Genomic DNA, 27,031 nt, shown 5'->3' with positions numbered 1-27,031 from the left:
CTGGGAGACGCCGACGTCAGCAGTTGCCAGGGTAACGCAGATGGGAACCACAACAAGGTCCGGCTCCCGGCCCGGCGCGGCCGACGGCGCGGGAAGGCCGCACCCAGGAGGGGGCGCGGGGCACAGTCCCACGGCGGCGGGCGCTGCCGCTCGGGCGGCCCGTCAGGGTCTCACGGAGTTAGGTATGAACTCTGGTACAGCCAGGCCATCCCACTCCTGAGTGTATGAATTGTAACTTAGGTTCACAAAGGCTTTGCCCCTGAGAGTTCAGGGCAGCGTTGTTCACAGCCCCGAGGGGGGGACTGCGATGTGCCCCCTCTGTGTCCGTGAACGATAGACTCATTCTGGCGGAATTCTACCCAGCAGCAAAGTCCAAGGAATGAAAACAAAGCGCTATCCCACGTAAAAGAAGCCAGACGTAAAGGCGGCAAACTCTGCGATTCCAGGTGTATAGATTCTGTACGAAAACGAGGGCAGCAGAAGGCGGACGGGGCGGAGGAGGGGCAGCCGGGGGTGGGGGGGGGCAGTCCGGGGTGAGGGGGGGCGGTCCTGGATCCCGCCGCGGCCGGGACGCGGCCCGAACGCAGCCCAGCGCGCACAGCTGTCTACAGCCATGGAACCGGACGCTGAAAACCACAGCTTGTCGTCTCATTGACATAAAAGTCACCTCAGTAAAAAGGGGCACAGAAAGCTGAACGTATACATTACTGAGGACCCCACAAATGGGGTGCACACACGTGAGGAAGCTCACAACAGCTTTGTTGGTAACACCCCCAAACTGGCAACACGGAGACATTCCACACGCCTCCCGTCGAGAGAAGCAGCCGGACAAAGCACGGCCGGCTGCGAGTCCTGAAGTTCGGAAGACCAAACCCAAACGCTTAAATGAAGACGGGAGGAGCCGTGGATGAGGTCAGTGCGGGCTCACGTCCCAGGTTCCGTTTCTGACCTGCAGGTTTTACGGACTTTTCTGTGGCTCTGCTGTACCTCACGAGGCAGCGGCTTTTAAAACAACAAGGTGTGTTCTCGTGCCCCCGGGATCTGGCCGGCCCTGGTGTTGTGAGAAGAGGTCGTCAGATCCGTCGGCACCCGAGCCTGGGGGGCACTGGGGTGCACACGCCGCATCCGTGAGGGACGATTAGCGTTGGCCGTTCCTGCGGAAGACGGGGCTGGCAGAAAGGAAGAAAAGTCTGAGTGTTCAGTTCATTAAAAAGACACAGGTGAATAACCCTGAAAGGTAAATAATATATGTGAAAAATAGTTCGAATCAGCCCAATTAACTGAAGCCCGCATTCTGGGAGGTCGGATCTGAAACACCGACAGACACACGAACAGCAAAGTGTGGCGTAAAGGCGAAGGGAAGACGGTCCCCGGGGGACGTGGGGCCCCACACAGCGGCTTCCTGACTCACGCGTGGGGCTCTCGGGGTGACACCAGCTGACAGGTACGCAGACTCCAGGGCCAGCTCTGTAAGACATCGTCCGTGGAGGTGTCGTGTGCTCGCCACCCCGTTCGTCCAGGGCACGGGGGGCGCACTCAGGGTTAGGAGCCTCGTCTGTGGCCAGGGCCCCGTCCAGAAGGGCGGCGACCCGTCCCACCTGGCGGTGCTGCGAGGGCGCCTGGGAGTGTGTGCAGCACACTGAGGGCCCTGCGGTGTCTGCAGTAGCTCCTCTTTACCCAGCCACCTGCGGGGAGTCACCTTCCACTAGGAGGAGGTTTCTTTCCATGTTAACACCCACCCAGGCACCTGACGGTGGACTCACCTGTCCGAGGTCCTTGGGGCCGGGGCGGGGCAGCCCGCTGCGGGTGCTTGGGAGAGAAGAGGCCTCAGCCGGGGCGGGGGCGGGGGGGCTGGGGAAGGGTTCCCCCGGAAAGCAACAGGATCAGCTTTCGAACCATGCATGGTTGCTTCCACGCCCACCGCTGGTCAGAGGGCCTCGCGGTGGGGGGGCAGCTACGGGGACCCTGGGAGCCCAACAGACACCCACACGACAGGACCACAAACCCACACACGGCCACCCCCCTCCTGCAGACACAGGGATTCACGGGGGGAGACAGCCGGCTCTGCCGAGTGCCTGGCCGCAGGGGCAGCGGCCCACCCAGGACCTCAGTCAACAGAATGAGCGGCGGGACAGTGGGGAGACCACCTGTTCCCTGCCCCCCAGAGGGCCTCCACCTCCCCAGCCTGCAGGGCAGGGCAGGGTGGCGGTGCTCCGTGTGAAACTCACTCCCAGCACCCCCTGCCCTTCCAGGGTCTTCCCATCCTCAGGATGAAGCCCAAACTGGCCCAGCTCAAGACCCTGCTGGTGGGCACCTGCTGGCCACTCTCAGCTCCAACTCCAACTTCCTCAAGTCCCACCTCTCCCCCCAGGGCCAGGGCTCTCCCTCCTCCTGCTCCCTCACCTCAGCACCAGGTGGTGCCTGGCCGGTGTCACACGACACTGTGCTCCCTGGGAGCAGAAGTGGGCTGACATTTAGATTCTGCCACAGGACAGTGACCCGGGGCTGGCTGCAGGCCAGCATGCATCCTGTGCAGCCTGGGCTGGGGGAAGGCCTGGTAGGGGGTGAGCTGGAGATGGACCCCGCCCGCACGGAGCCCTCAGCCTGGTGGGGACACAGGTATCTGGACCCCCAGGGAGACCATGCCTAGTAGGAGGAGGCTCTGCCAGCGACTGGGGCCAGGGAGTTGCGGGGGAGGGGGGAGGTACAAGGGAGGCAGGGGGCAGGGAGATGGGGGGACAGTGCAGCGGGGGAGGGGGGGGGGCAGGCAGGCCTGCAGCGCTGGGTCCTGGCTGCACAGGGCGGACATTCCGGGGGGCCTCCCCGAGGATAAGGAGGCTAAGGGCACCGACCGAATGAGCGGCCCACGCCAAGCACTGGCTAGTGTCCGGAGGACGGCAGGCAGCCCACGGAAGTTGGTTACTCTGAGGATGTGGCAAGGGGAACCCACTGCAGACAGAGGGAGCCGCACACGCAGGCCCGTGCCAGGGAGAGGCACGGTGAGCGTGCGGAAGAGGGAGGTGGTGGGGGTGGAAGGGCCCCAGGAAAGGCTGGGGGACCGCGGAGGAGAGAGAGGTCAGGGCTCGGAGGAAGGCTCCCCCGCTGCCACCGCCCAGCTCGCCCAGCTCGGCGTGGGTTCTCTGGCCGCACAGCCACCGCCTGCAGTGCCCCGCCCCCACGCCCGGCTCACTTGCGCCCCCAAAGCCAAATCGATCTGACTGTAAACCTCGTTGCCCTGGAAACTGAAATAATCTTTGGAAGTCAGCTCATGGCAACTCACTCACGCGCGTGGGTGTCACGGTTATTAGACAAGCTGATTTACACTGTCCTTTTAAAACCTGTGCGGCACCAAAGGGAAGGGCAGCGCGCTCTCCCTGCTGTTCTGGGAGTCCTGGCGCGGGGGATGGGGGGCAGGACCGGGAGGTTCATCGGCTGCTGTGAAACCTGCTGAAACACGGAGAAACCTGCTCCTTCCCGCCGCGGCCGCAGTTCGCGTCAGTCCCACGCAAATGTGCCGAGAGCCGCGGAACGGCCTTTGCAGATCCTCTGGGCAGATGGTTTCCTCGAACGGTGGGCGAGGGGCCCCTGTGCGCGCGCGGCTGGCGAATGCGGGCGCAGCTTTGTCCGGACGCCAGGGGCCTCTGGGGGCTGTGCCGCTGCTCACCGAACGCCAACGACCCCGCGCGCCGAGGGCGTGAGGCTGTGCTCCCGGGGGGCGTCTCCACAGCTCGAGCTTGCAAGTGGGCGGAGGAGCGAAGGTGTGTTCTCACGGCGCCCCGACTCGCGCGCGCGCACCCCCGCGTCCCCTCGCAGCAGCCACGCCCGCCTCTCCGGGATCCAGCGCAAAGTTATTTACCGCTGCGACCGGCCGGCAGGGCGACTCATCCGCTACCAGGGCCTCCCGCTGCAGCGGCAGGGACGGCGCGGAAGGAACCCGGCGCAGGCCTAGCCGCTCGGCCCGTGGGACCTCTGCGCACCTTCCAGAGACGCCCCCTCCCCGGGTCTACTTTCGGGAAGCGGATGGAGAGGCCGGAGCCGCTCGGGAGAGGCCATCTCTCCCGCCGCCCCCATTCGCGCGCCTCCCTCTCACCCACCTTGCGATCTCTCGGTCGGAACGAGGCGATTTAGCCCCCATCCCCTCCACCGGATGCTCCCAGGCTGTGCACCGATTTCGAATGCATTAGCCCCCAACCGCCGGCGTCTGGGGGAGGAGACGCCTGCCCGACCCCGAGAGAAGGGCTGACCCAAGGTTCTGCGTGAGGCTTCACCTCTAACCACCCACCCACCCACCGCGCGCGCGCGAGCCGGTGCCGGTCAGGCCGCGCGGGCTGGTCGCGGCCCCCGAGCTCCTCCGCCCAGACTTAGCCGGCACTCGGGCGGCCCCTCCCGCGGGCTCGCCTCCCCTCCTCCGTCCCCTTCCCCCCAGGCTCCCCCCCGTACGCCCCCCCCCCACACCGGGCTCCCCGCTTTCCGGTCTCCCCGGCAACCCAGCTAACTTCCTCAGGCTTCGTGGCCTCCGGCAAGCGGGTGGACCAGGAGGGCGGCCTGGTCCGCGTTGTCAGAGAAGCGTGGACGTACCGCGCGGGAGGTGGGAGGTGCTGCGGGTGGGGCTTGGGGGCTCCTGGGTAGAGAGCCCCGGGGCGCGCAGTGGCGTTGGCTAAACGTCCAGGGGCGCACACACCGGGAGGAAGGTGGACAGGGGCGCGAGGGGGCCCTCCACTTGAGGAGGCGGCGGAGGGGCATCCTAGGGGCTGCGGGGCTGGGGGGCGGGGCTGGGCGGCGCCTGGTCCGGGCGCGCCGGGCGCGGGCGGGGTGCCCGGAGCCGCGCGTCCTGGGAGGGGCGCCGCGGGCTGGGGAGGGGGCGCGCGCCCTGCGCTCCTCCGCGCCGCATCGGTTCCCGGAGCGGGGCCGCGGCGGCGGCGGCAGGAGGCGGAGGATGCGGGCTCCGGCGGCGGCGGCGGCGGCGGCGCGGGCCCGGGAGGACGCGGGAGGATGAGGAGGAGGCCGGCGGTCCGGCCGCGCGGCGCCGGGAGGAGGCGCAGGCGGCGGGGGCGGCGGCGGGCGGCGGCGGGCGCGCGGGGTGCGGGCCGGCTCGGGCGCGGAGGGTGAAGTGGAGCGTCCGCGGGGCCTGCGCCGCGCTCTCTTCCTGCCTCCTGCTCGCCTGCGCGCTCAGCGCCGCCGCCGTCGGCCTCAAGTGCTTCTCGCTGGGCTCGGAGCTCCGCGGGGAGCCGTTCCGGCTGGGGGCGGCCGCCGGTGCCTTCTACTCAGGGCTGCTGTTGGCCGCCGGCCTCTCGCTGCTCGGCGCCGCCCTGCTCTGCTGCGGGCCCCGGGAAGCGCCCCTTGCGGGGCCGGGGTCGGGCCCCGGGCTCCGGGTCTCCGCAGCCCCGGGAGACTCTCCAGAGGCTGCGCCGGGAGAGCCGGGGGCCGCAGCCGGGCCCCCGGGGCCGGTGAACAGCCAGAACCTGCTCCTGCTCGGCGTCCTCGTCTTTATGCTCGGCGTCCTCAGCGCCTTCGCGGGCGCGGTGATCGACGGCGACACCGTGTCCCTAGTGGAGCGCAAGTACTCCCACTACTGCCTGCCCCCGCGCGCGCCCGCCGCGGCCCCCGGCCCCGCGGCGGCCGCCCCCGGCCCAGCCCCCGGCGCGCCGCGCGCCCGCAGCACCTTGGACAGCGCCACGTCCGCCAAGTGCCGCCAGCTGAAGGACTACCAGCGGGGCCTGGTGCTGTCCACCGTCTTCAACTCGCTCGAGTGCCTCCTGGGCCTGCTCAGCCTCCTGCTGGTCAAGAACTACAGGTCGTCACAGGCCCGGCGCGGCCGGCGCGGCCGGCGGAGGGGCAGTCGGGCCCTGGCGCGGCCCCGCAGCGGCCCGGGTCTCCGAGTGCAGCTGCCAGCCTCCCGGGTGCGGCGGGGCCGGCGGGGCCGGCGGGGCCGACGGCTGCAGCCGCGCCCCAGCGAGGCTTCCATTCTGTCTCCGGAGGAGTCGGACTTCGCCGCCCCAGGGGACTGCGTGGGATTCGCGGCGAACCACGCCGTCTCCTACATCAACGTGGGCGTCTCCCACGCGTCAGACGAGGCAGGTGTGGAGGTGTGCTGCGGCGGGCACCCGTCCGTGGAGCTCCCCGGCTATGCGCCCTCGGACCCCGACCTCAACGCCTCCTACCCCTACTGCTGCCGGCCGCCCTGCGAGGCGGCGCGCCCCTGGGAGCCAGGCCGGGTGTGCTGAGCCCGGGACGGAACGCGCAGCGTGCTTCCCAGCCCGCCACCACCGCGAGGAGGCTGGGGCTGGCGAGGCGCGGAGTGAGGCCTCGGCCGTGGGGGCGCACCTCCAGGGCCTGTCAGCCCAGCGTGAGGCCTCCCCGCCAGGAGAATGGCCCTCCGGTGTTATCATTTCTGTGTCTGGGAGGTTTCTCTTCTTTTCTGTGTCTCTTCGTATCCGGATTCCATTTTAAAGTTTACAATAAATGTTTGGGGTTAGCTCACCTCAACCGCACTTCTCCTTGGCAAGTCCGTTCCCGGGGGCGACACTCCCAGGTCCCGGGTGAGAGCTGCCGCGCAGGGCGATCCCGCGGGAGGAAGACTCCTCCGGCCCAGAGGACAGAAGGACAACTCCAGGAACGAAGGCGCGGGAAGCACCCGACAGCAACACTTTGTACACGGATGTGCCTGCTTTGTTGATAATTTCTTACTGTAAAGCTCCATAAACAGTGGAAATGTTTGGTAAATTTATTGCAATTTAAACTTGGTGAGTCCCTTTATTAAATCAGTTGCTATGTTATTGGAACTGGAGGGTGTCTGCACACAGACCCGGGTGGGGGGATGGCTGAGTCGGCCACTCAGACGTGGGTCCCGGCAGCTGCCGTCCGCTGGTGGGCAGGCCGAACCGGCCTCCTGTGACAGGAGCGAGCTGTACCAGGTCCCGTATGTGTCTTTTTTTGGAAACTGGTGATGAGGTTCCTATGGCAAAACGGGCTTATTTTTGGTTAATACATGTGAACAACCCAATCCTATTTTGGAAAACCACAGTCATAGTTTTTTCTGGCAAAGATTACTTTCCTGTTGACTAATTCATTAATCTGGGGATTGGAGCCTCGTAGCATTTCATTTTAAACACGCCCCCTAACTGGTGTGAAGGCCACAGTTTTAAAGCGTCGGGACGTGTGTGCGCACTTCCCCGCACCGTGTGAAGTGCGTTCGTCCGCCTGACGGTGAGGACGCCGGGACGCGAGTGTCCGTCCATCCTGGCGGCCTGGCTGGGAGCCAGGCCGGCTGGGCCTCGGGAGAGGTGGTCAGTTTCCACACGCTGGAGTTGTGGCGTCAGGCAGGTATGCGCCGACTGGGACTGGCCCAGAGCAGAGCCCTCCCTGACACAAGGTGGGGGGGCTCTCCTGCAGAACGAGGTGGGGGCACACCGGTGCTCTCCCAGGGGCGCGCACCGTGCAAACCCTTGAGGTGAGGAAAGCAAACGAGTGAGACGCGTCGGCAGTGCTGAGTGTCCACGTCTCCAGCTGGGGGCGAGTGCCCGGACTCAGGGGTGGAGGCAGAGTTTCCAAGTGCAGGCTCTGGGCTGAGACCTCCCCCCAGCTCCCAGGAGCTGTGGGCAGGGCCAGAGGTCCCCTAGGCCCCGGATGACATCAAGGCCACATCCTGGCTGGGATGTGGCCAGGCTGCCGCCCTGCCACAGAGGAGTGCAGACCTGTCACCATGCAGCAGTGACAGACCTACTGGCCTGATATTCCGTGTCTGTGAAACTCGAGTATCTGATTGAAGAGGCAATGAGCCAATGTCCCCTCCTTGACACGTCAATGCCACCAGAGGAGAGAGGGTCACTCACGTCTAGTGTGCTGGGTTCTCTTCATGTGTGTGTGCACATCGGGCCTCCGGACTGGCCAGGCTGGGAGCATGGCCACGCAGCCCCGCTGGTCCTTGCAGCCTGAACCCCACCCCCACCCAAAAACCTAAAGCAGCAAATGGGACAAGTGGCAGCCAAAGTGGTTGTGAAAGTGTTTTCCAACTGCTTCAGTTGCCGCCAGGCCCTTGCCGCTCCCCGGGCAGCTCTGACCTGCGTGGTGGGGGTCCAGTCAGGGAGACCCCAGTGGGGGGCAGGGTCTGGAGGGGCACGCGGCACAGGGACATGAGTCATCAGACTTCCCCGGTCCCTGTCCTCTGAGCTGGTTCATTTCACACGCTCTGTGCAGCTTACACGTCAGATGCCTTACGCGTCTCAAACTCAAGTGGAAACCAGCAGCTCTCTGAAGTGTCAAGCAGGTCTTGCAATGGAGCAGAAGGCCGAGCGGAGCCGATGGGGTGCAGGCCAGCACCAGGGCATCTTCGGTGGGGGCGTCTGGCCGCGCACAGGGAGCCTCTGGGCCGGACAGCCGCTGTGACCCTGGGGAACTTGTGTGTGACCAACGAACCAGGCGACAGAGTTTCAGGTGCCAGTGTTTCTAACTTCACGAATACTCTTAACCTCTCTCTACAGAGACTGACATAAGGACATGAGATACCTGAGTTTTATTTTTGAAAGTTTAATACAGAAAACAAAGTTCCAAGTATCCCTAAGCTGAAGTCATTTCCGAGTGCGGTCCTCAGAGAGCGCGAGGGTCGAGAAGTCCCCCCGCAGCCTGTGATCAGGACCAGCTTCCCCAGAGCACTCCAGCCTCGGGGGCCACCGCACCCCTGCAGCCCTCCCTCCGCACTCATGCTGCCCTGCACAGTGTGAGCCAGTCCTTTCAGAACTGGTTTTCTGCGCTCCGTGGAAAATGGCGCCCGTTCCCGGGCCTTTCCTAAAATGGGTCTTATTCTGCTTCTCAGAACAATAGTAAATTCTTGGTGTGCTGGGGGTCCGACCCAGAGTTTATTATGACGATGAAATACCAAAATTAAACACGTTAGCGTTTTTGCATGGGATAACGCTGAGTCTTTCAGTTGTCGTCTACACAGAAAGGTGGTTTCCTGTTAAGGGAGCACTTTGTTGCGGTGACACTGGACACGCTCTAGGCCAGCCCCATGTCCTGAAGGACAGCGCCTGCCCACGCTCGGCTCCTCAGTCAGAGGGGCTCTGCCCTCGGCAGCACAGACCCAGACTGGCTTTCTGACTGAAGTTCAGTGAAACAATCATTTACTTTAAAAAAACTAGTCACATGGTGTTGGTGGAGAAGATCAAACCGCTGATGATTACATTTTTATTCCTGGCGGGTGTCAGGACCCAGTGCAGGCAGAAGCCTCCAACGCGCACACCCACCCACACACATGCACACAAGCGCACACACGGGCACACAGAAAATGCAGAACCACATGGTATACGCACATGTGGGCACATCACACGTGTGCACAGACGTGTGTGCTCACACTGCCTCCAGAGTGCATCTGAGGGGCTCCCTGCCGCAGTTCTGCAGGTGTGCATGTGAGGAGCGTGTCCCGGGGGGTAGCTGGTGGGTGCTGAGCCACACGGTGGCCCTGCCACAGCCCGGTGGGGCAGGTGGGGGCGTGCCCCTCACCAGGTGACAGTGCAGACCTGGGCAGCCGGCCACACTGGGACACTGGTGCTGCACTGGGCTGGCTGAGCCTCGGGCCCCTGGTGAGCCTGTGTAGCACAGACACAGTGGTTGGTGCTGACCCTTGGGGTCACCTCTGGGTTGCGCTCCCGCCGGAGCACAGCTGGCACCTGCCACTCTGCCCTCCTGGCTGTCAGTACCCACAGGCACTGTTTCCTCGCCACAGCACTGCAGAGCATAGACGACGGAAACCTCAAGAACAGCGAATTCTGGGTTATGAATGCACTTTATGTGCCTGCATACCTGCTTTTGAACATAAGACAGAGACAAAGCCTAAGTCCATCGGCACACTTTCAGATGACCTGATGTCTTTGCTTAATTTGCTGCTTCTCAGCACAGGAACAAAACACCAACCAGGCGGAGGAAGGAAGCGTGACTCAGGAGCTGGCCCGCACGTATCGTCATGTACTCAACGTGACTGCTCCTCAGGATCCCCGAAGCGGCAGGGAGGTCCCATGACCCCCGTCCAGAGGTGGGCGTGCCCCAGTTTTCCTACAACGTCCACGTTTAGCGGGAATGTTCTCACACACGCGTGTCTTTCTGGAGAAGCCCCGATCTCGGTCTGCTATTTTGACTGCCGTGGATCCTCAACTGGATGTCAGTGAACCCTTGTTGCCACAGGGCCCATAAAACCTGGGTCAGGGCGCCCTGCCCTCACAGAGCAGTGCCTGCCTCCCCCGCCCGTGGCCTTGTCCTGGCCCTGCAGGCCTGCCTGGGTGCACCGAGGGCAGGGGGGCAGGCAGAAAGCGGGTAAACTGTGGTTGCTCTGGCCCTGTGCCCTGCCCGGGTCTGCCCACACCCAGGAGAGGGGCCCCCGCCTGCCTGCCTGCATTTCTCCTGCCCCCCCCCCCCCAGGCCTGGGTTTGGCCTCTGCATCTGCCATGGTCCCTACGCTCCCCAAAGCACCAGCCTGATTCCTCTCTTGATCTCCACTCCTGATTCAACATTTTCCTACTCAGATACTTTCAAGAACTGACCTTTTCCTGAAGGAAAGTAACATACCTCCTGAACCTGGCCTAGCTGGATGGTCTCGTGTTCTCTGTGGGCCTCCAGGGGCCAGGGGCAAATGGACAGGTGTTCTCACCTGTGGGGCCCGTGCATGAATAAATAGGTGATAGGTCTGGTGATGGAGGCTGGTGCTGCCTGGACCACCTCAGGGCCTGGAGCATCTCAGGGCTCCATCCCCTGTTTTTTCCTGGCTTCCGGCGGCTGCTGGTTAGTGTCCCTTGGCTTGTAGGCTCGTCACCCCCATGCCTGTCTTTGCCTCACGTGGACGTCTTACACGTCTGTGTCTCTCTGTCTCTTATAAGGACACTGTCACTCAGTGAAGGTCCAACTCTAATCCAGTTTGATCTTCAAATACTCCATTTCCAAATAAGGCCATGTTCTGGGTGGAGCAGCATTTTGGGGGGGACGATACTGAACCCAGTATAGAACTCAGTCAAGGTTAGTGGTTTGCTCCTCTCTTCTTGCATGGGGCTTGCCCTGAAGGCCTCAGGGGCCAAAGCACCCCTTGCGTGGGCCAGGGCCCCCCGAGGGTGAAGTGGGAGCTTTGTGAGACCAGTGTGTTCATGAACCTGAATACTCCTGTCCGATGGATATTCATTTTGTTGTTTTTTTTTTAAGATGTTATTTTTAGAGAGAGGAAGAGAGGGAGAAAGAGGGAGAGAAACATCAATTGGCTGCCTCTTACACGCCCCCAACCAGGGACTGAACCCACAACCCAGGCCTGTGCCTTGACTGGGAATCGATCTGGTGACCTTTTGCTTTGTGGGATGACACCCAACTCACAGAGCTGCACCAGTCATGGCTGGATGAATATTCTTTGAAACGATCAAAAGTTTATACTGATTGCCCAAGGAGAAAAGCTTCCCTTGGCTGATTTGCAAACGTTTTCAGAGAGTAACTGACTGACTTTGCAAACCCACGCTGGCAGGCCACATTCCTCTCTGGGGCAGGCTGGGGCAGAAGTGGCCGGGAACTTCTCCTGCTGACAAGGACGCCCCCAGGCCTCCCACCCCAGCACAGCCAGCGGGGCTGTGAGTTGGCCTCAATCTTGTTCATTTTATTTTATTTTAATTATTTTTATTTTTTCCATAAATTACTTTATTGTTGTTCAATTACAATTGTCTGCATTTTCTCCCCACCACTCCCCTGCAGCCCAGGCAAACCCACCTCCCTTCCTTGCCTGCACCCTCCCCCTTGGTTTTGTCCACGTGTCCTTTATAGTAGTTCCTGGAAACCCTTCTCCCCACAGTCCCCTCCCCCCTCCCTTCTGGCTATTGTTGGATTGTTCTTAATTTCAATGTCTCTGGTTATATTTTGTCTGCTTTTTTTCTTTTGTTGATTATGTTCCAGTTATAAGTGCTGGAAACAGCCTAGGTGCCCATCAGTCAATGAGTGGATCAAAAAACTGTGGTGCATTTACACGATGGAATTCTATGCAGCAGAGAGAAAGAAGGAGCTCCTACCCTTTGTGACAGCCTGGATGCAACAGGAGAGCATTGTGCTCAGGGAAACAAGCCAGGTGGTGAAAGACAAATACCATGTGACCTCACCTTTAACTGGAACATAGTCTTGCTCATTTTAGAGGCTGCTTTTGTACCTGCTCTCTTGCCCCCAGTCCGTTTCGTGTCCCTGTCCTCTGGCCCCCTTCTCCTGACCAGCTGATACGTTGCCTTTGCTGGGAGCCTCCCTCAAATGCACCACAGGACAGCGCCTGCTCTGCTGGCCCCTCCGCCCACGGCTCCTAGCACTGGTCCCAGGGAGCCTGCTTGTTGAGAGTCCCTTCTGCCTCCCAAGGGTGACTTTTGTGTTTTAAACGCATGACTTCAGTTCTCCCATGTTGGAGCTTGTCTGCTCCAGTGGAGTGCCCACACGCCCAGGCACAGCCTCCCGCCCCCACCTCCCGCCCCTCCCAGCCTTCCCTCCAGGCTCCACCTGCAGCCACAGGGCCCTATCCACACCTGCCCACCCAACAAGCTTGCCAGCCCCTGGGACCCTGCAGGGCACCTGTAGAGCATGCCTCGTCTCTGGGCACCAGCAGGTAAATGGCTAATAGGCCCTGGGAGCTCCCCACACCCAGGCCCTGCCTGCCAAGCACTTTAGATTCACGTCCTCCCTGAATCCTGTCACTTCACAGGTGGGGAAGCCAGGCTTGGGGAATGCACTGGTGTGCCCAGGACAGGACTGTGTGAGAGCCAGGGGCCTCGGCTGTCCCTCCTGGTGCTAGGGTGGGACCCCGCCTCGTTCCAGCCATAAGGCCCACAGCTCTGTTCCCAAGCAGCATCTGTGGCTACAGATCAGCCAACGAGAAGCCGAAGTCACCTGGACTCTTCTGTTCCCCCACTGGACTCCCCCTTTTCTCTTGCTGAGACTTCCGTCCCACCTCCTTTCTATAAAAGCCTCTGGTCCCAGGTAGTTCCTGAGACTCCCTGTGCTTGTGGGGTGGGCTGCAGCCCAGTTCATGGGTCATTATTAGTAAGGCCAGCGATCATCAAACTTAATTGGGTTTTGTTTTTAACACCGCCATTGTTTTCTGTATTAATGATGATCATTTGCTTTTTCTGGAATAATCTGTTACAGGGGTAATTTACACTAATATATATTTGAGTTAAGTCAAGTGAATACTGAATCTGACTTAAAAGTCAGGTGTGCTTCTGTTTTCCCCCTTGGCTCTGTTTCCACCCCTGAAACACCACCATCTTTGGTCCTCTGTCCCCATTTGTAAGGAAAATGATGACATTGCTGCCCCAGGTATTTCCTTTGGGGCAGGATTACTGGTCTCTCACTAGTGAGGTCTGTGGTTCGTTTTCTTACCCCAGAAGTCGACGGGCACACAGCTTTCTCCTCCCACCCTCTCAGTAGTTTGGCATTTTCCCCCAAATCAGTATTCTGTGTACCGGGGTCACAGACACGGTCCACGGGTGCTGTATAAGGTGGTCCCTGATCACCTGCTTTCCTGTGCTCCCTGCAGTTAACAGCGGGCTGTCTTCCACACAGCTGTGACCAGACACCCTGCTTTTGACAGAGGTGAAAATGTTCTCCCTGTCATCAAAGGTGCCCCACAGTCCGCCCAGGAGGCCTTTTCCTATGACCTGCCATGGGCTCTGTGGGCCTCGCCCGCTTCGTGGCAAGCACCTGTGTTTGCGCCCCTCTGGTACCTGCACGTGGTGCCCAAGGTCTTTGTAAGCAGCAAGGGGGCTGAGCTCCTGCCCACAGACGCTGTCCACAGATGCTCCCAGCAGCTTCATTCACAGTCGCCAGAACCTGGAAGCACCCAAGGTGTCCCTCACTAGACAAACTGACACACACACTGAGATCCATCCAGACAACGGAACATTACTCAGCACTCAGAGGACACAAGTTACCAAGTTACAAAAAGACGTGGCAGACATGTGAGGGCATACTGCTAGGTGAACGAAGCTGATCTGAAAGGTTCCGCACTGCATATTTCCACCTATGTGACATCCTGGAAAAGGCAAAATTATGGAGACAGCAAATAATAAAAAAGAAAGAGAAAAAGTACCTCCTATAATACTTTTGAAAGGAAAGGAAAAAATCCAGAGAGGCAAGGAGAAAATGTAAGAAAAGAAAGAGGGAGAAAAGAGGGAAGAAAGAAAAAAGAAGGAACGAGTCAGGGAGAACAGGAAGGGAACGTGGCGCCGGTCACCTGCAGCCACGTCTGAGCCCACACCTGCCCACCGCGCAAGGCCAATATGGCGACACAAGAATTCCAGCAGACATTTCATAGATGCAAAATATCGCAAGTCCACATCCACAATTCCTCTTTGAACAAAATTCATGCAATAGAACCATCTTGCAAATAGAGGACAGTAAGGAACAAGCAGTGGGGAAAGGCCAGGGTGAGCTGGGAGCTGTTTTTTACAGAATCAGAACCGACCGGTTGTGTAAATTATGGAACAAATTATATGTTATAAATTGTGATGACAATCCTCTAAAAGAATTTGGCAAGTGGGGGAAGAAAGAAAATGTGTGATAATTTTGTCATGTTTTATAGAAGGGAATCCATAGATATGGACTAAAATAGGAAAGAATTTATTTTTAAAATGAGTATTTTAAAGTCTTTCCTCTTAATTTTACAGGCATATGTTATGAGCTAATACTTCTTGTAATAAAAAGTTATTCAAAGTTCAGCACTTTCTTCGGTTTCACTTTAATTTCTTTTGTTAGATTCAGAAAGTTAAATAGTTTGGATTAAAAACAGCAATACATATTAGAGCCTTATATATGCTGGTCTCTCAGAGAGATGTGCCTACCGAGGATTAATGATGTTGCTCCCGGGTGGTGATATTTAAAAATACTTCCTTTTAAAAATGTGGTGTTTTCTTTACTCTTTGAGTATTTAAATTTGCAATTTAAAAATTACGATACCAAGTCACTTTTTCTTCAAAAGACCGTGCACGCACTGGGGTGCCGAGGTTGGTGGGGGGAGAAGAGGTTCGGAGACCAGTACAGGAAGCCTCGGCTGCGCCCCTGGTGAGCAGGAGAGGAAGCTGAGCCCAGGGAGGGCTGAGCTCCATTTGCTCGTTTGTCTTAGATCACGTTGCTTTCTTGGTCAGAAGTTACAAAGGCAAAGACAACAGTGGCTCAAAGTGCTGTGTCCCGTGCTGTCTGAGGAAAGAGATGCCCCAGAGACGCAGCAGGGACGGGAGGGCAGGCACCCCAGGGGCTCGGGTGCTGGGAGCAGTGCCTCTTTCACAGGGCAGAATGGCAACCTGGTTGTTTGGGTGAGTGGCCAACACTTACTTGAAAACCAAGGGAGACGGCCGTGAAATTTCAGTTTTCACACCAAGTTACAGTTTTGGAAAATTTGCACCTACTATTGTGCTTCCACAGCGTTTAAAGAGATTTCTGCTGGTGATGTAACTAGTGATTTTTGGCTTTGAATAACCAGCCGTGTCGGCATTTGGAATTGTTATGGTGATCGTGTGGTAGAACCACAACAGGGGGGTGCCCTTCAGGGCACCAGGCAGGTCAAGGGAGTCGATGCAGCCAGCGCAGTTCTGGGACGTGGTTTCAGATCACACAGCACAACTGAGCTTCTCCATTCCGAGTAACTTTATTTTCAAGGAGTTTGAAAATCACATGAAGTTGCAAGAACAGTGCAGAGGCCCTCCACCCACACCCCAGCTTCCCCTGCAGCAGTGAGGGCCACAGGCCTGGACAAGACCCGGTGAGCGAGGCGGTGACTCGGAGCAGACTCACAGGTCAAGTCTGGTTTTCCCACACTCGCCGCTCTTCCCCAGCGGACCTTTAAGAGACTCTCGCTTGTCGAGTTTCAGTGCAATATCGAAAATAACACTCATGATGACCAGTAAAAGGAATGGAAATACCCTCCCTTGCCCACAGACGGGTCTACGCGACCAGTTCCCCTAAACATGTGGATTGCAGCCAAGTGGACACAGAACCCAACTGTCCTCAGTGAAGCCGGACATGAAAGAGTTGCAAAAATATAAAATAACGCCACTCTTCTTGCTAAATATTTGTTTTTGAAAATAGTTATTTTTCTTAAAAATTTGTTATATTAACTTACAACAGGGTTATACCTTTATTTTTAAATGAATAAATTTTTTGACATGTCTTAATTTTAGTTTCAAAAGCCATTCGTGCTGACAGACGCGACCTTAGATGGCAGAGCCCCTGGGCCCCCTGTGGTGTCCAGGGTTGTACAGGGCCAGACAGGACCCTGTTCCCACGGAGCTGCCGGGCTCTGAAGGTCACACACACACACATACACACACCCTGGTGACCTTTCAAGGCACCAATTTAAACACACAACTTTGGGTCATATCCTCACTTACCCAGAGGGAGTTAAAAGTTCAGAAGTGGCTGGAGTGACTGTCAACAGGGCAAAGGAAGCCACTTGCTACTGAACCGGAATTCAAGCACAGCAGTCCAAGAAACTGCAGGTATTCGTCAACATTGTACAAGCCACACCTTTCTTTTTTTCAGAACAAGCTTGCATTTAGATCAGATCCAGATCCATGGAATAAAGTAGACTTTGGAAGTATCTGGTTTTCCAGTGTCTAAGACTTGGCGTGGCTCCGATCCGAGGCGACGAAGGACAGGCAGACAGCCGCTGTGAGGAGCAGGTGCATGCCCTCGTAGAGAAGTTTCGGAGAGAACACACTCCATATGAACAAGTGGTAGCGCAGGGACGTCACCAGAAGGATGTACGCAGACACTGGGAGAGAGCAGAGCAGTGCATAGCAGAAGCAGGCGTGTCTCAGGGCTGAACCACTGTGGAGGGAACGGGGCTGTGAGCGAGGCTGCACACTACCCAGACACGTGTCCGGTCGGTCTGGCGAGGGGCCCAAGGAGGCGGTGGCCGCCAGCAGGCACCTCCACCACTCTCCCGCCGTCGCAATCCCTGATGTAGTTTTGAAAAAAATGCATCCCTCTAGTTTGCATAGTTACCTATTTAGAAATGATATGCGTGTACTACTATACTCTCACGTGTATTATAAAATATGAACAATGAAGAGAAAATCACATAAGACCATGAACAACTATATGCCAAGAAATTGAACAATCTGGAAGAAATGGATTAATTAATTCCTAGAAATACACAATCTTCCAACAGAGTCAAGAAGAAAGAAAACCTGAAGGGACTGATAACTGCTAAGGAAATTGAAGCAATAACCAAAAAACTCCCAACAGGAGTTCTGGACCGGATGGCTTCACAGGCAAATTTCTCTGAACACTCAAAGAAAAATTAACACCTTCCCAAACTGCTCCAAAAAATTCAAGAGGGAAGGCTCCTAAGCTCACTTCACGAGGACGGTATTATCCTAATTCCAAGACCAGACACGGACATTACTAAAAAAGAAAACTGTAGGCCAGCATCCCTGATGGGCATAGATCCAAACACCCCTGACAGAGTATGAGCAAACCGAATCCCGCAAAGTGTCCAGAAGCTCACGCACCGTGACCAAAGCTGCACAGGGAGCCCGGGAAGCAAGCCCCGCCCATGCGGCCAACAGAGGAGGCAAGAGCATTCCGTCTCCTCAAAAAATGGTGCAGGGGAAACTGGGCAGATTATGTGCGAAACACAGACCAGACCATCTTCTCACACCACATGTGAGAAGCAACTCCCAGTGGATGGAAGACTCAAAGGCAAGACCCTCGGCCTCAGTGCACCCTGCTTCCTTCTTCTCTCACGCCCATGCGGGCCCCGCCCCCCAGGCCAGCATGTCTGCTGCCCGCATGCCCTCCGGTCCCCGGCGCTGTGGCTCAGCTGCGGCCCCACCGGACCATAAGCTCCTTCAGCAAGTCTGGCATCTGCACTAGGGATCCAACCCATCAGAGAGGGGACCCCAGGGAGCCCACCCCCTCCAGGAGCCATGACACGAGGAAAACTTGGGAGAAGCCTTGTGGATAGACATGTCTCAGCCCCTCACCTGTGGCGTGTGTCTGCCCAGCTGGAGGCTGCACCCGATCCCACCCAAGTGAGCTGGGGGCTCCTGAAGCCACAGCCCAGGGTCACCACTCCCGTGACCTCAGCAAGGAGTGATCTGTGCTTCCGGACAGTGCATGGCAGCTGTGCACCGGACTCTCTGAGAGACACAAAGGGGCTTCACCTGCGGGTGTCGGAGCTCAGGAAGTTCACCAAGTGGCTGGCCCACAGCACAGGCCCCGCGTATGTCGAGAACGCTGTCAGGAACATGGCGGGGACCTCCATGTAGGTGTTCAGACCCACGAAGCCCGCCGAGATGTCCACTGTGGCGATGTTGTTGGAATTTCCCTGGAAGGCAAGGAGACAGCGCTGACACGGCCACCCACAGCGTGGCCATGGTGATGGGGATACACAGGAGCCCTGGCCTCCCATCCACCCCTCTGTCCCGCTGACCCTGGACACACTGTCTCTCCACCAGCTGCCTCCCTCAGAGACTCGCAAGTGGAAGAGCTGACCCTCGAGGAACCGTACAAAGCCTGCCGATCTGTGGCCAATCCCGAATGCCCTGAGATCTGTCCACCTACCACAGAGACCACTCCTACCCCCACCCCCACTCCGCCCCACCTGAAACCAGGTCCAAGAGCTTCACGTGACCCTGAGAGGTAGCGTGGCCAAGGGCACTCGCTGGAGGCAGAGGGCGGTGCTGCCCACTGAGGGCTTGTTGGATGGGTGGACGCTGCTGTCAGACCAGGGGCTGGCCGCCTGGAGGGCTCACGTCCAGCACAATGTGAGACCCAAGACCTGGTCGAGAACCACCAGCTTCAGCGAGGAGCCCACTGCCACCCAGCTGCCCCTGCACAGGTGGGCTCCTGGATCCAGGAAGGGTCTCCTAAGACTCAGCCTTTCCCTCTACTTTCAGTCTTTATCAATGCTCGCGACCCTTCCTCAGAGACTCCAGACACAGATGTGACCACACCCCAGCGCAGCACGAGACTCCACTTGCGTGCTCAGTCGCCCCCCCACTGGCCCTCCTTGGGCTGCACGTCATTCTAGGCAGTCACGAGGTCATGGTGTGAGCCCCCAACACCCTGGCCTCACCGTCTGACCTCAGCCCTGCCCTCAACAGCCACCCTGTGTTTAGCTTCACCTTCAGTCCACTCTGCCCCCGGCCACCTGGGCTCCCCTGAAGCCTATCAGCAGCCACCCCCTCCCAAAGCCCCGGAGACTGAGACACCTGAGCTGCCGGGGGGGGAGGAGGGGGTCGCTGAGTGACGGGGCACGTGACGAGGGTGGGAGCTGGGCGTCCCACGAAGGATCAATGTAATACTGTGGGTGCAGCTCGGGCAGGGGCCACCTGCCAGGGCTTTCTGGCATGAACTCCTTTAACCCTCACCAGGCCTGACGCAGTGCCATGGGACTGTGCACAGGGGGAAACTGAGGCAGAGAGAGACCCAGAGCCTGTGCAGGGCTTGCAGGTGCTGTCGGGGAGTCAGCTGCAAACCTAGGGCAGGAAGCCCCCGGTCTTCTCCCAGGAAGCCTGGCCGACGGGCGGCTGCTTGTCACCGGTGCACACGCCGTGGGGTCTGCGGCACAAAGACCAGGTCCGTGTGGACTTCACCCGCGGACAGGTCCCAACACGGGGGTGGTGAGCACGGCAGGGACACCAGAGCCACTGGACACATGACTGTGGCTGCCCCGGGTGGCCCCTGAGATGCAGCAGCATCGCCCCCGAGGAGTGAGGCCATAGGCCGTGGAGCGGCAAACAGACGTGAGGCCGAGTCCTCACCCCAGTCTTCCTGATGCCGAGGCCTCAGGGCCGGTCGAGCTGCACACCAGTGTCGTGGCTCAGGGGCAGCAGCGGCTGCTGAGTCCTTGTCCGCAAACATGAGGACACATTGCAGGCTGTGACTGGGCGGGAGCTGGCCGGCAGGTGCCGGGGGCGGGGCACTGTGCCCCTCATGCACGCTCTCTGGCACAGTGCCTGGCAGCCCGGGGAAGGGTGGGCGTGTTGGTTTCCTACGGTGAGAGCATTCCCCACCAAGCCTCTCGTGTCTGAGAGCGAGGGGGGTCCTTCCTGCGCCTCTGCTTGGAGCCAGCCACCAGGCCCAGTCCTGTGCGTGGCGCCCAGGGACAGCGAGGAGACAGGCCGACACTGGCCGTCTGGGAACCTCTGCAGTGACGCTGAAGCAGCACCGAGCGTGCGGCTCCCCAGCGTTAGAGGACCCCAGGCGAGTGCGCCCGGCTCCAGGGCGATGGGAGTGGCCGGGCTGGGAGGAGCCTGTGGACCTGGCTGGTTCCCGCAGCACCACGCTCACAGCCGGGGGCTTCGCCTTCTCCATCCCCGGGGGCACACTCGGAGTCCTGGGCACGCTGCACTTCCCCACACCCTTGACGCTCGTGAGCCTCCAGATTTCTTCTGAAAGGCAAAAGGCTGCGGCCTCTGAAATTCGGGTGCTCAACGCTCTGCAGACACCGAAGTCAGGCTCGTGGGGCCGAGTGACCGGACTTCGCCGCCCAGCACCGTGGCGACTGCGTGTCCTCAATCACTGCATCTTCCCGTGGCTCCACATCTGCTCGGGCGCCAGGCCCGACTCTCGGGCACAACTCTCAGACCAGTGCCGACCACGAGGCCAAGCTGGGGGGCACCGCGGCCCCTGAGGGCTGTTAATTTCACCCTGAATTCACCCCTGAGGAAACCAAGGCACAGCAGGCCCCGCCAGGAACACGCCCTCCATGAGCTGCCGGCCCAGCTGCAGAGAGAAGCGTGGGCTGGCGGGGCAGCTGCAGCCAGAAGGTGGGAGGCAGAGGGGAGGCGGGTTTGAGGGCGGGCACACAGATGGACTGGAGCAGAAGCAGGCCCTCATCAGGCCACTTGCTCGGGACTTCACCCCTCACCCCTTCTGGGCTTCAGGAAACAGACGGAAAAGCCGTGCGACCGGGAACCTGGGCAACAGGAGGCTCGACTGCTGCGCGGCAGCCGTGCGGGGTCGCCACCTGGGGCGGGAGCTTCTGGCCGCCACCAGGTCGAGGGCAGTGCTCAGCTGGCATGGAGCTGGGTCCCTCTGAGGTAGGAGCTAGACCCTCTGTCCACCTGTCCAGGCGCCCTTCCAGGTGTGAGGTGCACCCTGAGGTGCATCCTGGAGGCGGCTTGGCCTGGCCCCAGGAGCCCTTCATCACGGGAGAGGAGGTGCGACAACCCCAGGGACCTCGGGGACAGACGACCAAGCGGAGCCTGGACGGCACAGCCCCCGCCTTGTGCGACGGGGCGAGGACGCATGGCGTTGTGTGTGGTGGGGACACGCCCAGCCCCGGGCCCTCTCGGCTGCACTGCATCTGACAACACGCCTGAGACCAAAGCGTCACCCACCATCCCGCCCTGGCCGCTCTCTCACCGAACAAACGCTGTAGCCTCCCAACTCGTGCCGACACCTTCTCAAAGGACACGAAGGGTGAGGGGCACAGAGTCGATGGCCTCCTGCCCACAATAACAAAGAAAACCTACCTGGAAATAGAAGAACGCCTGACCGAACCAATAATGCATGGCCGTGACCTCCGCGGCGCTGTGCCTCAGGGGCCTCCAGACGAACCTGGTCATCACAGCCTGGACCAAGAGGCTGCACAGCAGGACGGGAAGGTTGTGTGGCCGGACCAGCAGCGCCGCCAGCAGCACGAGGCCCCCGTGAAGGTCCCGCAGGCCTGTGGGCTGGTGCGTGTGGTCTGCGGCAATGACTCGAGACTTTAGCAAGTCCTTGGTACCCATGAACAGCAGGCCAAGGACAAACACATAAACAAAACGAGCCTCAACGATACCCCTAAAAAAAAAAACGAAACAGAGTAGATGTGTTAGCACCACCCAGACAAATCCAAACGCATCTTCTCCCACGAAGACCACGTGTCTGCTCACTGCACCAGCCGCGGTGCCGCCCACCCACCCGGGGTGCGGCGGAGGGGGTGCCTGGCCCAGGGTGCCGGTCCTCGTGGCGCGCCCTGCGGTGATGGAGCTGGCGCAGGGATAACCGCCCTCCTCCCGCCCGAGCACGGCCTGGGCACACGTCACTTCACCTGAGGAGGCCCAGCTCTGCCAGGAGCTCCCACGAGTTCACAAACGCTAAGGTACAGCTGCAGGCTCACAACCGAGCAGATTTAAGTCACTGCTTGCACGCCTCTGTGCACACACGTGCCCCGACCACGCACCCTGGGGAGAGGCAGGCGAGTCTGGGCCCTGCAGCGCCCAGCTCTGTGGTTGGGGCGGGGCAGCACGTCAGCCGGCCACCCGCACGTGAGGAGGAAGGGCACCCACAGCTCTCAGGGCTGTCCCGACCCGGGAAGGACGCCCGAGTCTGCACGTCCAGGGCCTGGCACCATGTGACTGAGTTTGAGCACGTCACCTACAGCTGTCTGGAGGGACCCAGCTCACGGCACTGAGCTGAGGCACATCAGCTGTGGAACTCCCATATCCCCAAACGCATTTAGGCAGAGTCCAGAAGCCAAATGTTTCACACATACCGGAAGAGCTGACCACTTACAGTAACGCCAAGAGAAAACTTTACCATGGAATAATCACCATAATGCTATCCGTTCTGAAAAACTTAACTTTCACATCTCAGTTTTCTTAGGAAGGTTTACACATTTTTCACAAATTATCTTTTCAGTGTGATGAGTTTAACCTGAATAGCCAAGCGCTGCCCACCGCATGCCAGCACGCAGCGGCCCTGGGGCCCCTCTGCGGCGCAGCTGAGGTCCCAGCACCCAGGGCCCAGGCGGGAGCTCAAGGCAGGCCCGCAGAGTTAGAGGAGGGGAGGGTGACCGAAGTTGGAGGAGCTGGAGAAGTTTACGGACGGGGCGGGGCGGGGTTCCATGTCCGGAGACTCCAGGGCAGGCGCAGTGGGGCGTGGCCTTGCGCACCGCGGGCCGAGCTTCCCCGTAGAGAAGGACGAGAGTCGGTGGGGAGCAGCACCTGGGGTCTGAAAGGAGCGAGGCAGCTGTGAGCGAAGCAGAACCGCAGGTCCAAGCAGAACCGCAGGTCCAGAACCAGCAGGGGCCTGGAGCTGGGCCCGGGCGGGCAGGGCGGGCAGCAGGGTTTCACAGAAGAAGGGGAGCGGAGAGCACCAACGGACGGAGCGCAGGGGGCGCGGCCGACAGGGCCTCCACCGCCAAGGGAGGAGAGGGGAGGGTCCAGGTGTGGACGTGGGGGATGCTGCAAGCGGGTGCGCGGACACGAGAGGAACTGTGGACTTTTCTCGCGGGTTGCGCATGGAGGTTTGGACGAGCACCCTGAAACAGGACGGCCGGGCCCCGAGTCCCAGACGTCGAAGCCCCACACGGCCCCTCGCGGCCTCCATCTCGGGGGGAGGCCCAGCACCCAGCCAGGCTCTCGACTCCCCACCCCCGTGGGTGGGTCGCTTCCAGGGGTGCCCCTTGGGCCCCTGGCCACCACATGGCCTGGCCCGCAGCCCTCGCCTCGACCTCTGAGGAGAGATGACACCTGCTTTTCTCCCTCTGCGTGGAAAAGCGACACACAGCTGAGCGAGACTGAGAGCAGCCACTAAACGGTCTGTGTGCTGGAGACCACGGCGACCCGTGACACCGTGCCGCGTGTCCCACAGATGTGACAATGTGCTCCCGGGCCATGGGCTCGGGCCACACTCCAGTCCACGCCACTGCTCCCAGCCTCTGCGTGCCCTGCAAGGACCCACCACTCGCCGAGCTACGTGGTGGCAGTGAGAGTCCAGAACGCCCTAGCTCAGGGGCTCACCCGCCACAGCTGCCGCTGGCCTCGCTTTCACCCTGTGCCCTGGCTGCTGCCTCCAAGAGCACAGCAGCTGGGCCCCACCCTCAGCCTCATCTCGGCTTCTCTTCTGAAGAGCTGTGCAAGGGATGCCCGGGTCAGGGGCTGGGCACGCACGTGTCACACACAGCCCTGCAGCAGTCACCCGCCCGTCTCCATTGAGCACAGGGGAGCCGCCCTGCTGACCAGCCGGGGGCCTGCCTGCCTGCCTGGCCGGCGCTCTGGACAGCTCGCTCTGTGCTGCACTTGCCAACTGCCCGGCAGCACCCACGTGCTGCCGTCTCGTAGCTTCCTGACCAAACAAACTGGAATCCTTTAGGTTCCTTGTTCTAGTAAAAGGTAAAAGGTTTATACAATCTGAAAAGAAACCACGGCATACGTTCCTTATCTTTAAAACTGCTTTGTTTAAAAAATAAACCCCACACATCTTCCTCCCGAGGTCCCCGTCTCTCTCCAGCCAGAGCAAGCAGGGAAACGGAGCCCTTCACTGAGGCGTGCCCCACTCCCTGCCGGCGGGACCCACTCCCGGACCACGGGCTGCGCCTCCCCCAGGCAGCACGGCCCGTTTCAGTGCACGGGGCGGGGACAGGCCTAGGCACAGCCCTCGGGTCTGCTGGTCCACGTACTTGGAAATGCCCTTGCTCTCTCGTTGCCACGGCAGCAGCAGGTGGCCAGTGGCCGCCCGGTAGCAGTAGACGCCCAGCAGGCCGAGTGCCATGGCCACCCTGGACACTGGGGAGCAGCGCCGGTGAGCCAGCATGAAGATCGCCAGGAGGCACAGGGCGGCCAGCACGGAGAGCTCAGCTTTGTGGTGGGAGCTGAAACGAGACGGAAAGTGCCAGGAATCACCGACAGGTGAGACTGCTGGCTCATGGATCCACACCCAGGGGCGTTCTAAGAGCTGCCCTGAGACCAGCTGGCTCCTCAGAAAAGCAAAGAAGAAAACCGTCGGTGACTTCAGTCCAGACCGAGGTTTGCACGAGGTGACAAACGAAGGGCCGTTCACGTGCTTCACGCGCGAGGGCCCCACCAGCAGCCTGGCCCCGCCCGGGGCAGGGACGCACGGGAAACACTGGGCCTCACGCCCCTTCTCAGGACGGCCACACTGCCCCCAGCGCAGGCGCAGGGCGAACCACGTGCCTCCCAGGGTGCACCCCACTCATGGGGACACGTACCTCCTGGTGTGACCCTCCTCCCGGGGCAGGGCTGGCCCCGCCGACTGCTCACAGAGCCAGACACGCAGCAGCTGGAAGTGGCCAGGTGGGCACTCCGCCCAGGCACCTGCACATGTGAGTGAGGTGCCTGGGGCAGTGCTGAGGACAGACACAGCTGCGGCCAGGACCTAGGTCCCAGGGACAGCAGGCAGCCTGGGACCACACTGCGGCTGGGTCTTTGCTCTCAGGGGTGGTCAAGTGGGTGTCCCTTCATTGGGGCGGACTGAACTGGACATTTTACGCTCTGCCCTGAGTTGTTCAGTGTCACGACTGAAAAAAGGACCAGGCTGCCCCTCAAGCTCTGTCAGGGGGCTGGGGTGGGGTCATGCTGCTGCCTCTGCAAACTGGCACGAACAACTTGTGACACAGGGGAGCCAGGCCCAGCATGTGGAGGAATGCCCCAACTGGGCTGGGGGCACCGCTGGGGGAGGTGCCCCTGCACCCACAGGGGTGTCTCTGCGGTGGGAACCGGCAAATCCCCCCGCATGGAGGCAGTTTTCCAGAAAAACAAGTGTGTCGTGGTGCTGTCCCAGGGGCTGCTGTGCTCGGGCTCTGGACACCTGGCAGGGCCAAGCTGGGTGGACAGCGCAGCTCCCCGCTAGCCCCCCGCCCCCCACGAGAGGACAGCAGTGTCCTCGGGGAAGGGCAGCGAGGGGCAGACCGGCATCCCTGCCGCAGCGGTCACTGACAGCTCACGGGTTTTCAGACACCAGCAATCGCAAGGACTCGGCAGTGAGAGCCGAGCGCAGCGGGGCAGCCTCACGCAGGCCCCCCTTTCAACGTCAGTTCAGGGCCCGGGGCGCATGCTCCCATTCCCTGCGACCTCAAATGCCGTTTGCACCCTGAACATGAAGAACAGGCCCACCTTTTGCAGAAGGAGGCTGTGAGTGGCCTGCACTCTCACCTGGCCAGCCAGTGCCCCAGGTCGGGGCGGTGGGCCCACTGCACCCCCGTGTGGTTCAGGGACCGCAGCAGCCGGCAGCAGCTGAGCACCAGCCACGGGCTCGCCAGCACCATCCACTTCTCAGGGCCACGGAGCGCGTCCAAGGAGGAGCGGCCCTTGCGTCTTTGGTCCAGGTCCAACACGTCATGGCGAGGGCTCTTGTCCGGCCGAGTTGGGGCCGCACCAGCGAGCCATTCTGCCCTGTCACCGTCGTCCCCTGGGAAGCAGCGTCTGCAGATGTCGTGACCCAGGGCCAGACACAGGGTGTTGACGAGGAAGTACCAGGTCTGGTGCTCCTCCTCGACGAAGCTGCTCGAGCCCAGGCTTGCGGCATGGCCCAGAGTCCCCAGCAAGAGGAGGAGGTCCAACTCCGGCCACCTGGGGCCAGAGTGCGCCGGGTTCTGTGAGGAGGGAGGAGCGCTCCGTGAGGGGAAACCCCGGCCGCTGCAGGAATCCTGCGCCACGTGCTGCGCATGGTGGGTCAGGGAACACAGCCCACGGGGGCACCCTCGGGGGACACGGGCCGTCCTCACCCTGGACTGCCCGTCCGAGGCCGAGTGGCAGCGAGATGGGGGACGCTCAGACCAGAACCGCTTGGCGGCGCAGAGTGCAGAGAGCCCATCCTCCCGAGCCGTCGGGGGCCACGGCCAGACCCTGCTACCGGGCAGTTCCCACCAAGCCAGACCCCTGATGTCCCATGAATTTTCCAGAAACCCAGAAAGTTTCCACTAAAGCGGTCAATTCTATTGAAATGACACAGTTGGCATCACAGCACTGTCCCTTACATGCACCAACTGAAAGAAGGGTGAGCACTCAGCCACCATCACCGGGCAGCTCCCCAGCGGGTTCTGTGTGCGTCCAGCTGGGAGACGGTATATGGACACTGAGAGCCTGTGAGGGCCCGGGGAGAGCCTGCCCTCACGGCCCCACGTGGCTCCCTCAGACACGGCGGGCTGGGGAGGGGAGCAGCTCTGTGCTGGGTCCCCTGGGCGATGGGACCACCCACCTGCCCACCTCTCCCTCGCGACCCTGACAGCACAGCCGGCTGGGGAGCAGTGGGCGAGAGGCCGAAGGCTCTGAGCGCTGGAAAAGGACACTGTGGTGTCGCAGGA

The 27,031-nt window shown here is 60.4% G+C and overlaps 2 protein-coding genes across 3 annotated transcripts in view; one reads left to right on the top strand and one right to left on the bottom strand.

The window, feature by feature from the left end:
* Positions 1-3,174: 3,174 nt before the first annotated feature.
* The window catches only part of PIGG (phosphatidylinositol glycan anchor biosynthesis class G), a 35,561-nt gene continuing 11,704 nt past the window's right edge, over positions 3,175-27,031 (bottom strand). The window contains exons 9-13 of one of the 2 annotated variants that reach the window (XM_036017687.1): positions 25,881-26,320; positions 24,389-24,580; positions 21,477-21,786; positions 18,159-18,322; positions 3,175-3,656 (exon numbers count right to left, since the gene is read on the bottom strand). In XM_036017687.1, coding sequence (XP_035873580.1) covers positions 3,332-3,656; positions 18,159-18,322; positions 21,477-21,786; positions 24,389-24,580; positions 25,881-26,320 — 1,431 coding nt within the window. In that variant the 3' untranslated portion in view covers positions 3,175-3,331. Of the gene's footprint in view, positions 3,657-16,060; positions 16,819-18,158; positions 18,323-21,476; positions 21,787-24,388; positions 24,581-25,880; positions 26,321-27,031 lie in introns of those variants that run through there. The other variant, XM_028503778.2, reaches the window with a different exon arrangement.
* On the top strand, positions 4,021-6,736 carry TMEM271 (transmembrane protein 271). The gene is made up of 3 exons (XM_036017685.1): positions 4,021-4,108; positions 4,427-4,574; positions 4,904-6,736. The coding sequence occupies exons 1-3, from the start codon at positions 4,021-4,023 to the stop codon at positions 6,222-6,224; spliced, it is 1,557 nt and encodes a 518-aa protein (XP_035873578.1). The 3' UTR covers positions 6,225-6,736.

This window comes from Phyllostomus discolor, chromosome 1 (genome assembly GCF_004126475.2).
Source record: "Phyllostomus discolor isolate MPI-MPIP mPhyDis1 chromosome 1, mPhyDis1.pri.v3, whole genome shotgun sequence".
Lineage (NCBI taxonomy): Eukaryota > Metazoa > Chordata > Mammalia > Chiroptera > Phyllostomidae > Phyllostomus > Phyllostomus discolor.
Note: the sequence above shows the minus strand (reverse complement) of the source record. Positions and strands in the feature narration are given on the sequence as shown.

Coding starts and splice junctions, on each gene's coding strand:
- TMEM271 (XM_036017685.1), top strand. CDS start 4,021: ATGGAGAGGCCGGAGCCGCTCGGGAGAGGCCATCTCTCCCGCCGCCCC. Junction 4,109..4,426: donor ACCCACCTTGCGATCTCTCG/GTCGGAACGAGG, acceptor CCTTCCCCCCAG/GCTCCCCCCCGTACGCCCCC. Junction 4,575..4,903: donor GTTGTCAGAGAAGCGTGGAC/GTACCGCGCGGG, acceptor CGGTTCCCGGAG/CGGGGCCGCGGCGGCGGCGG.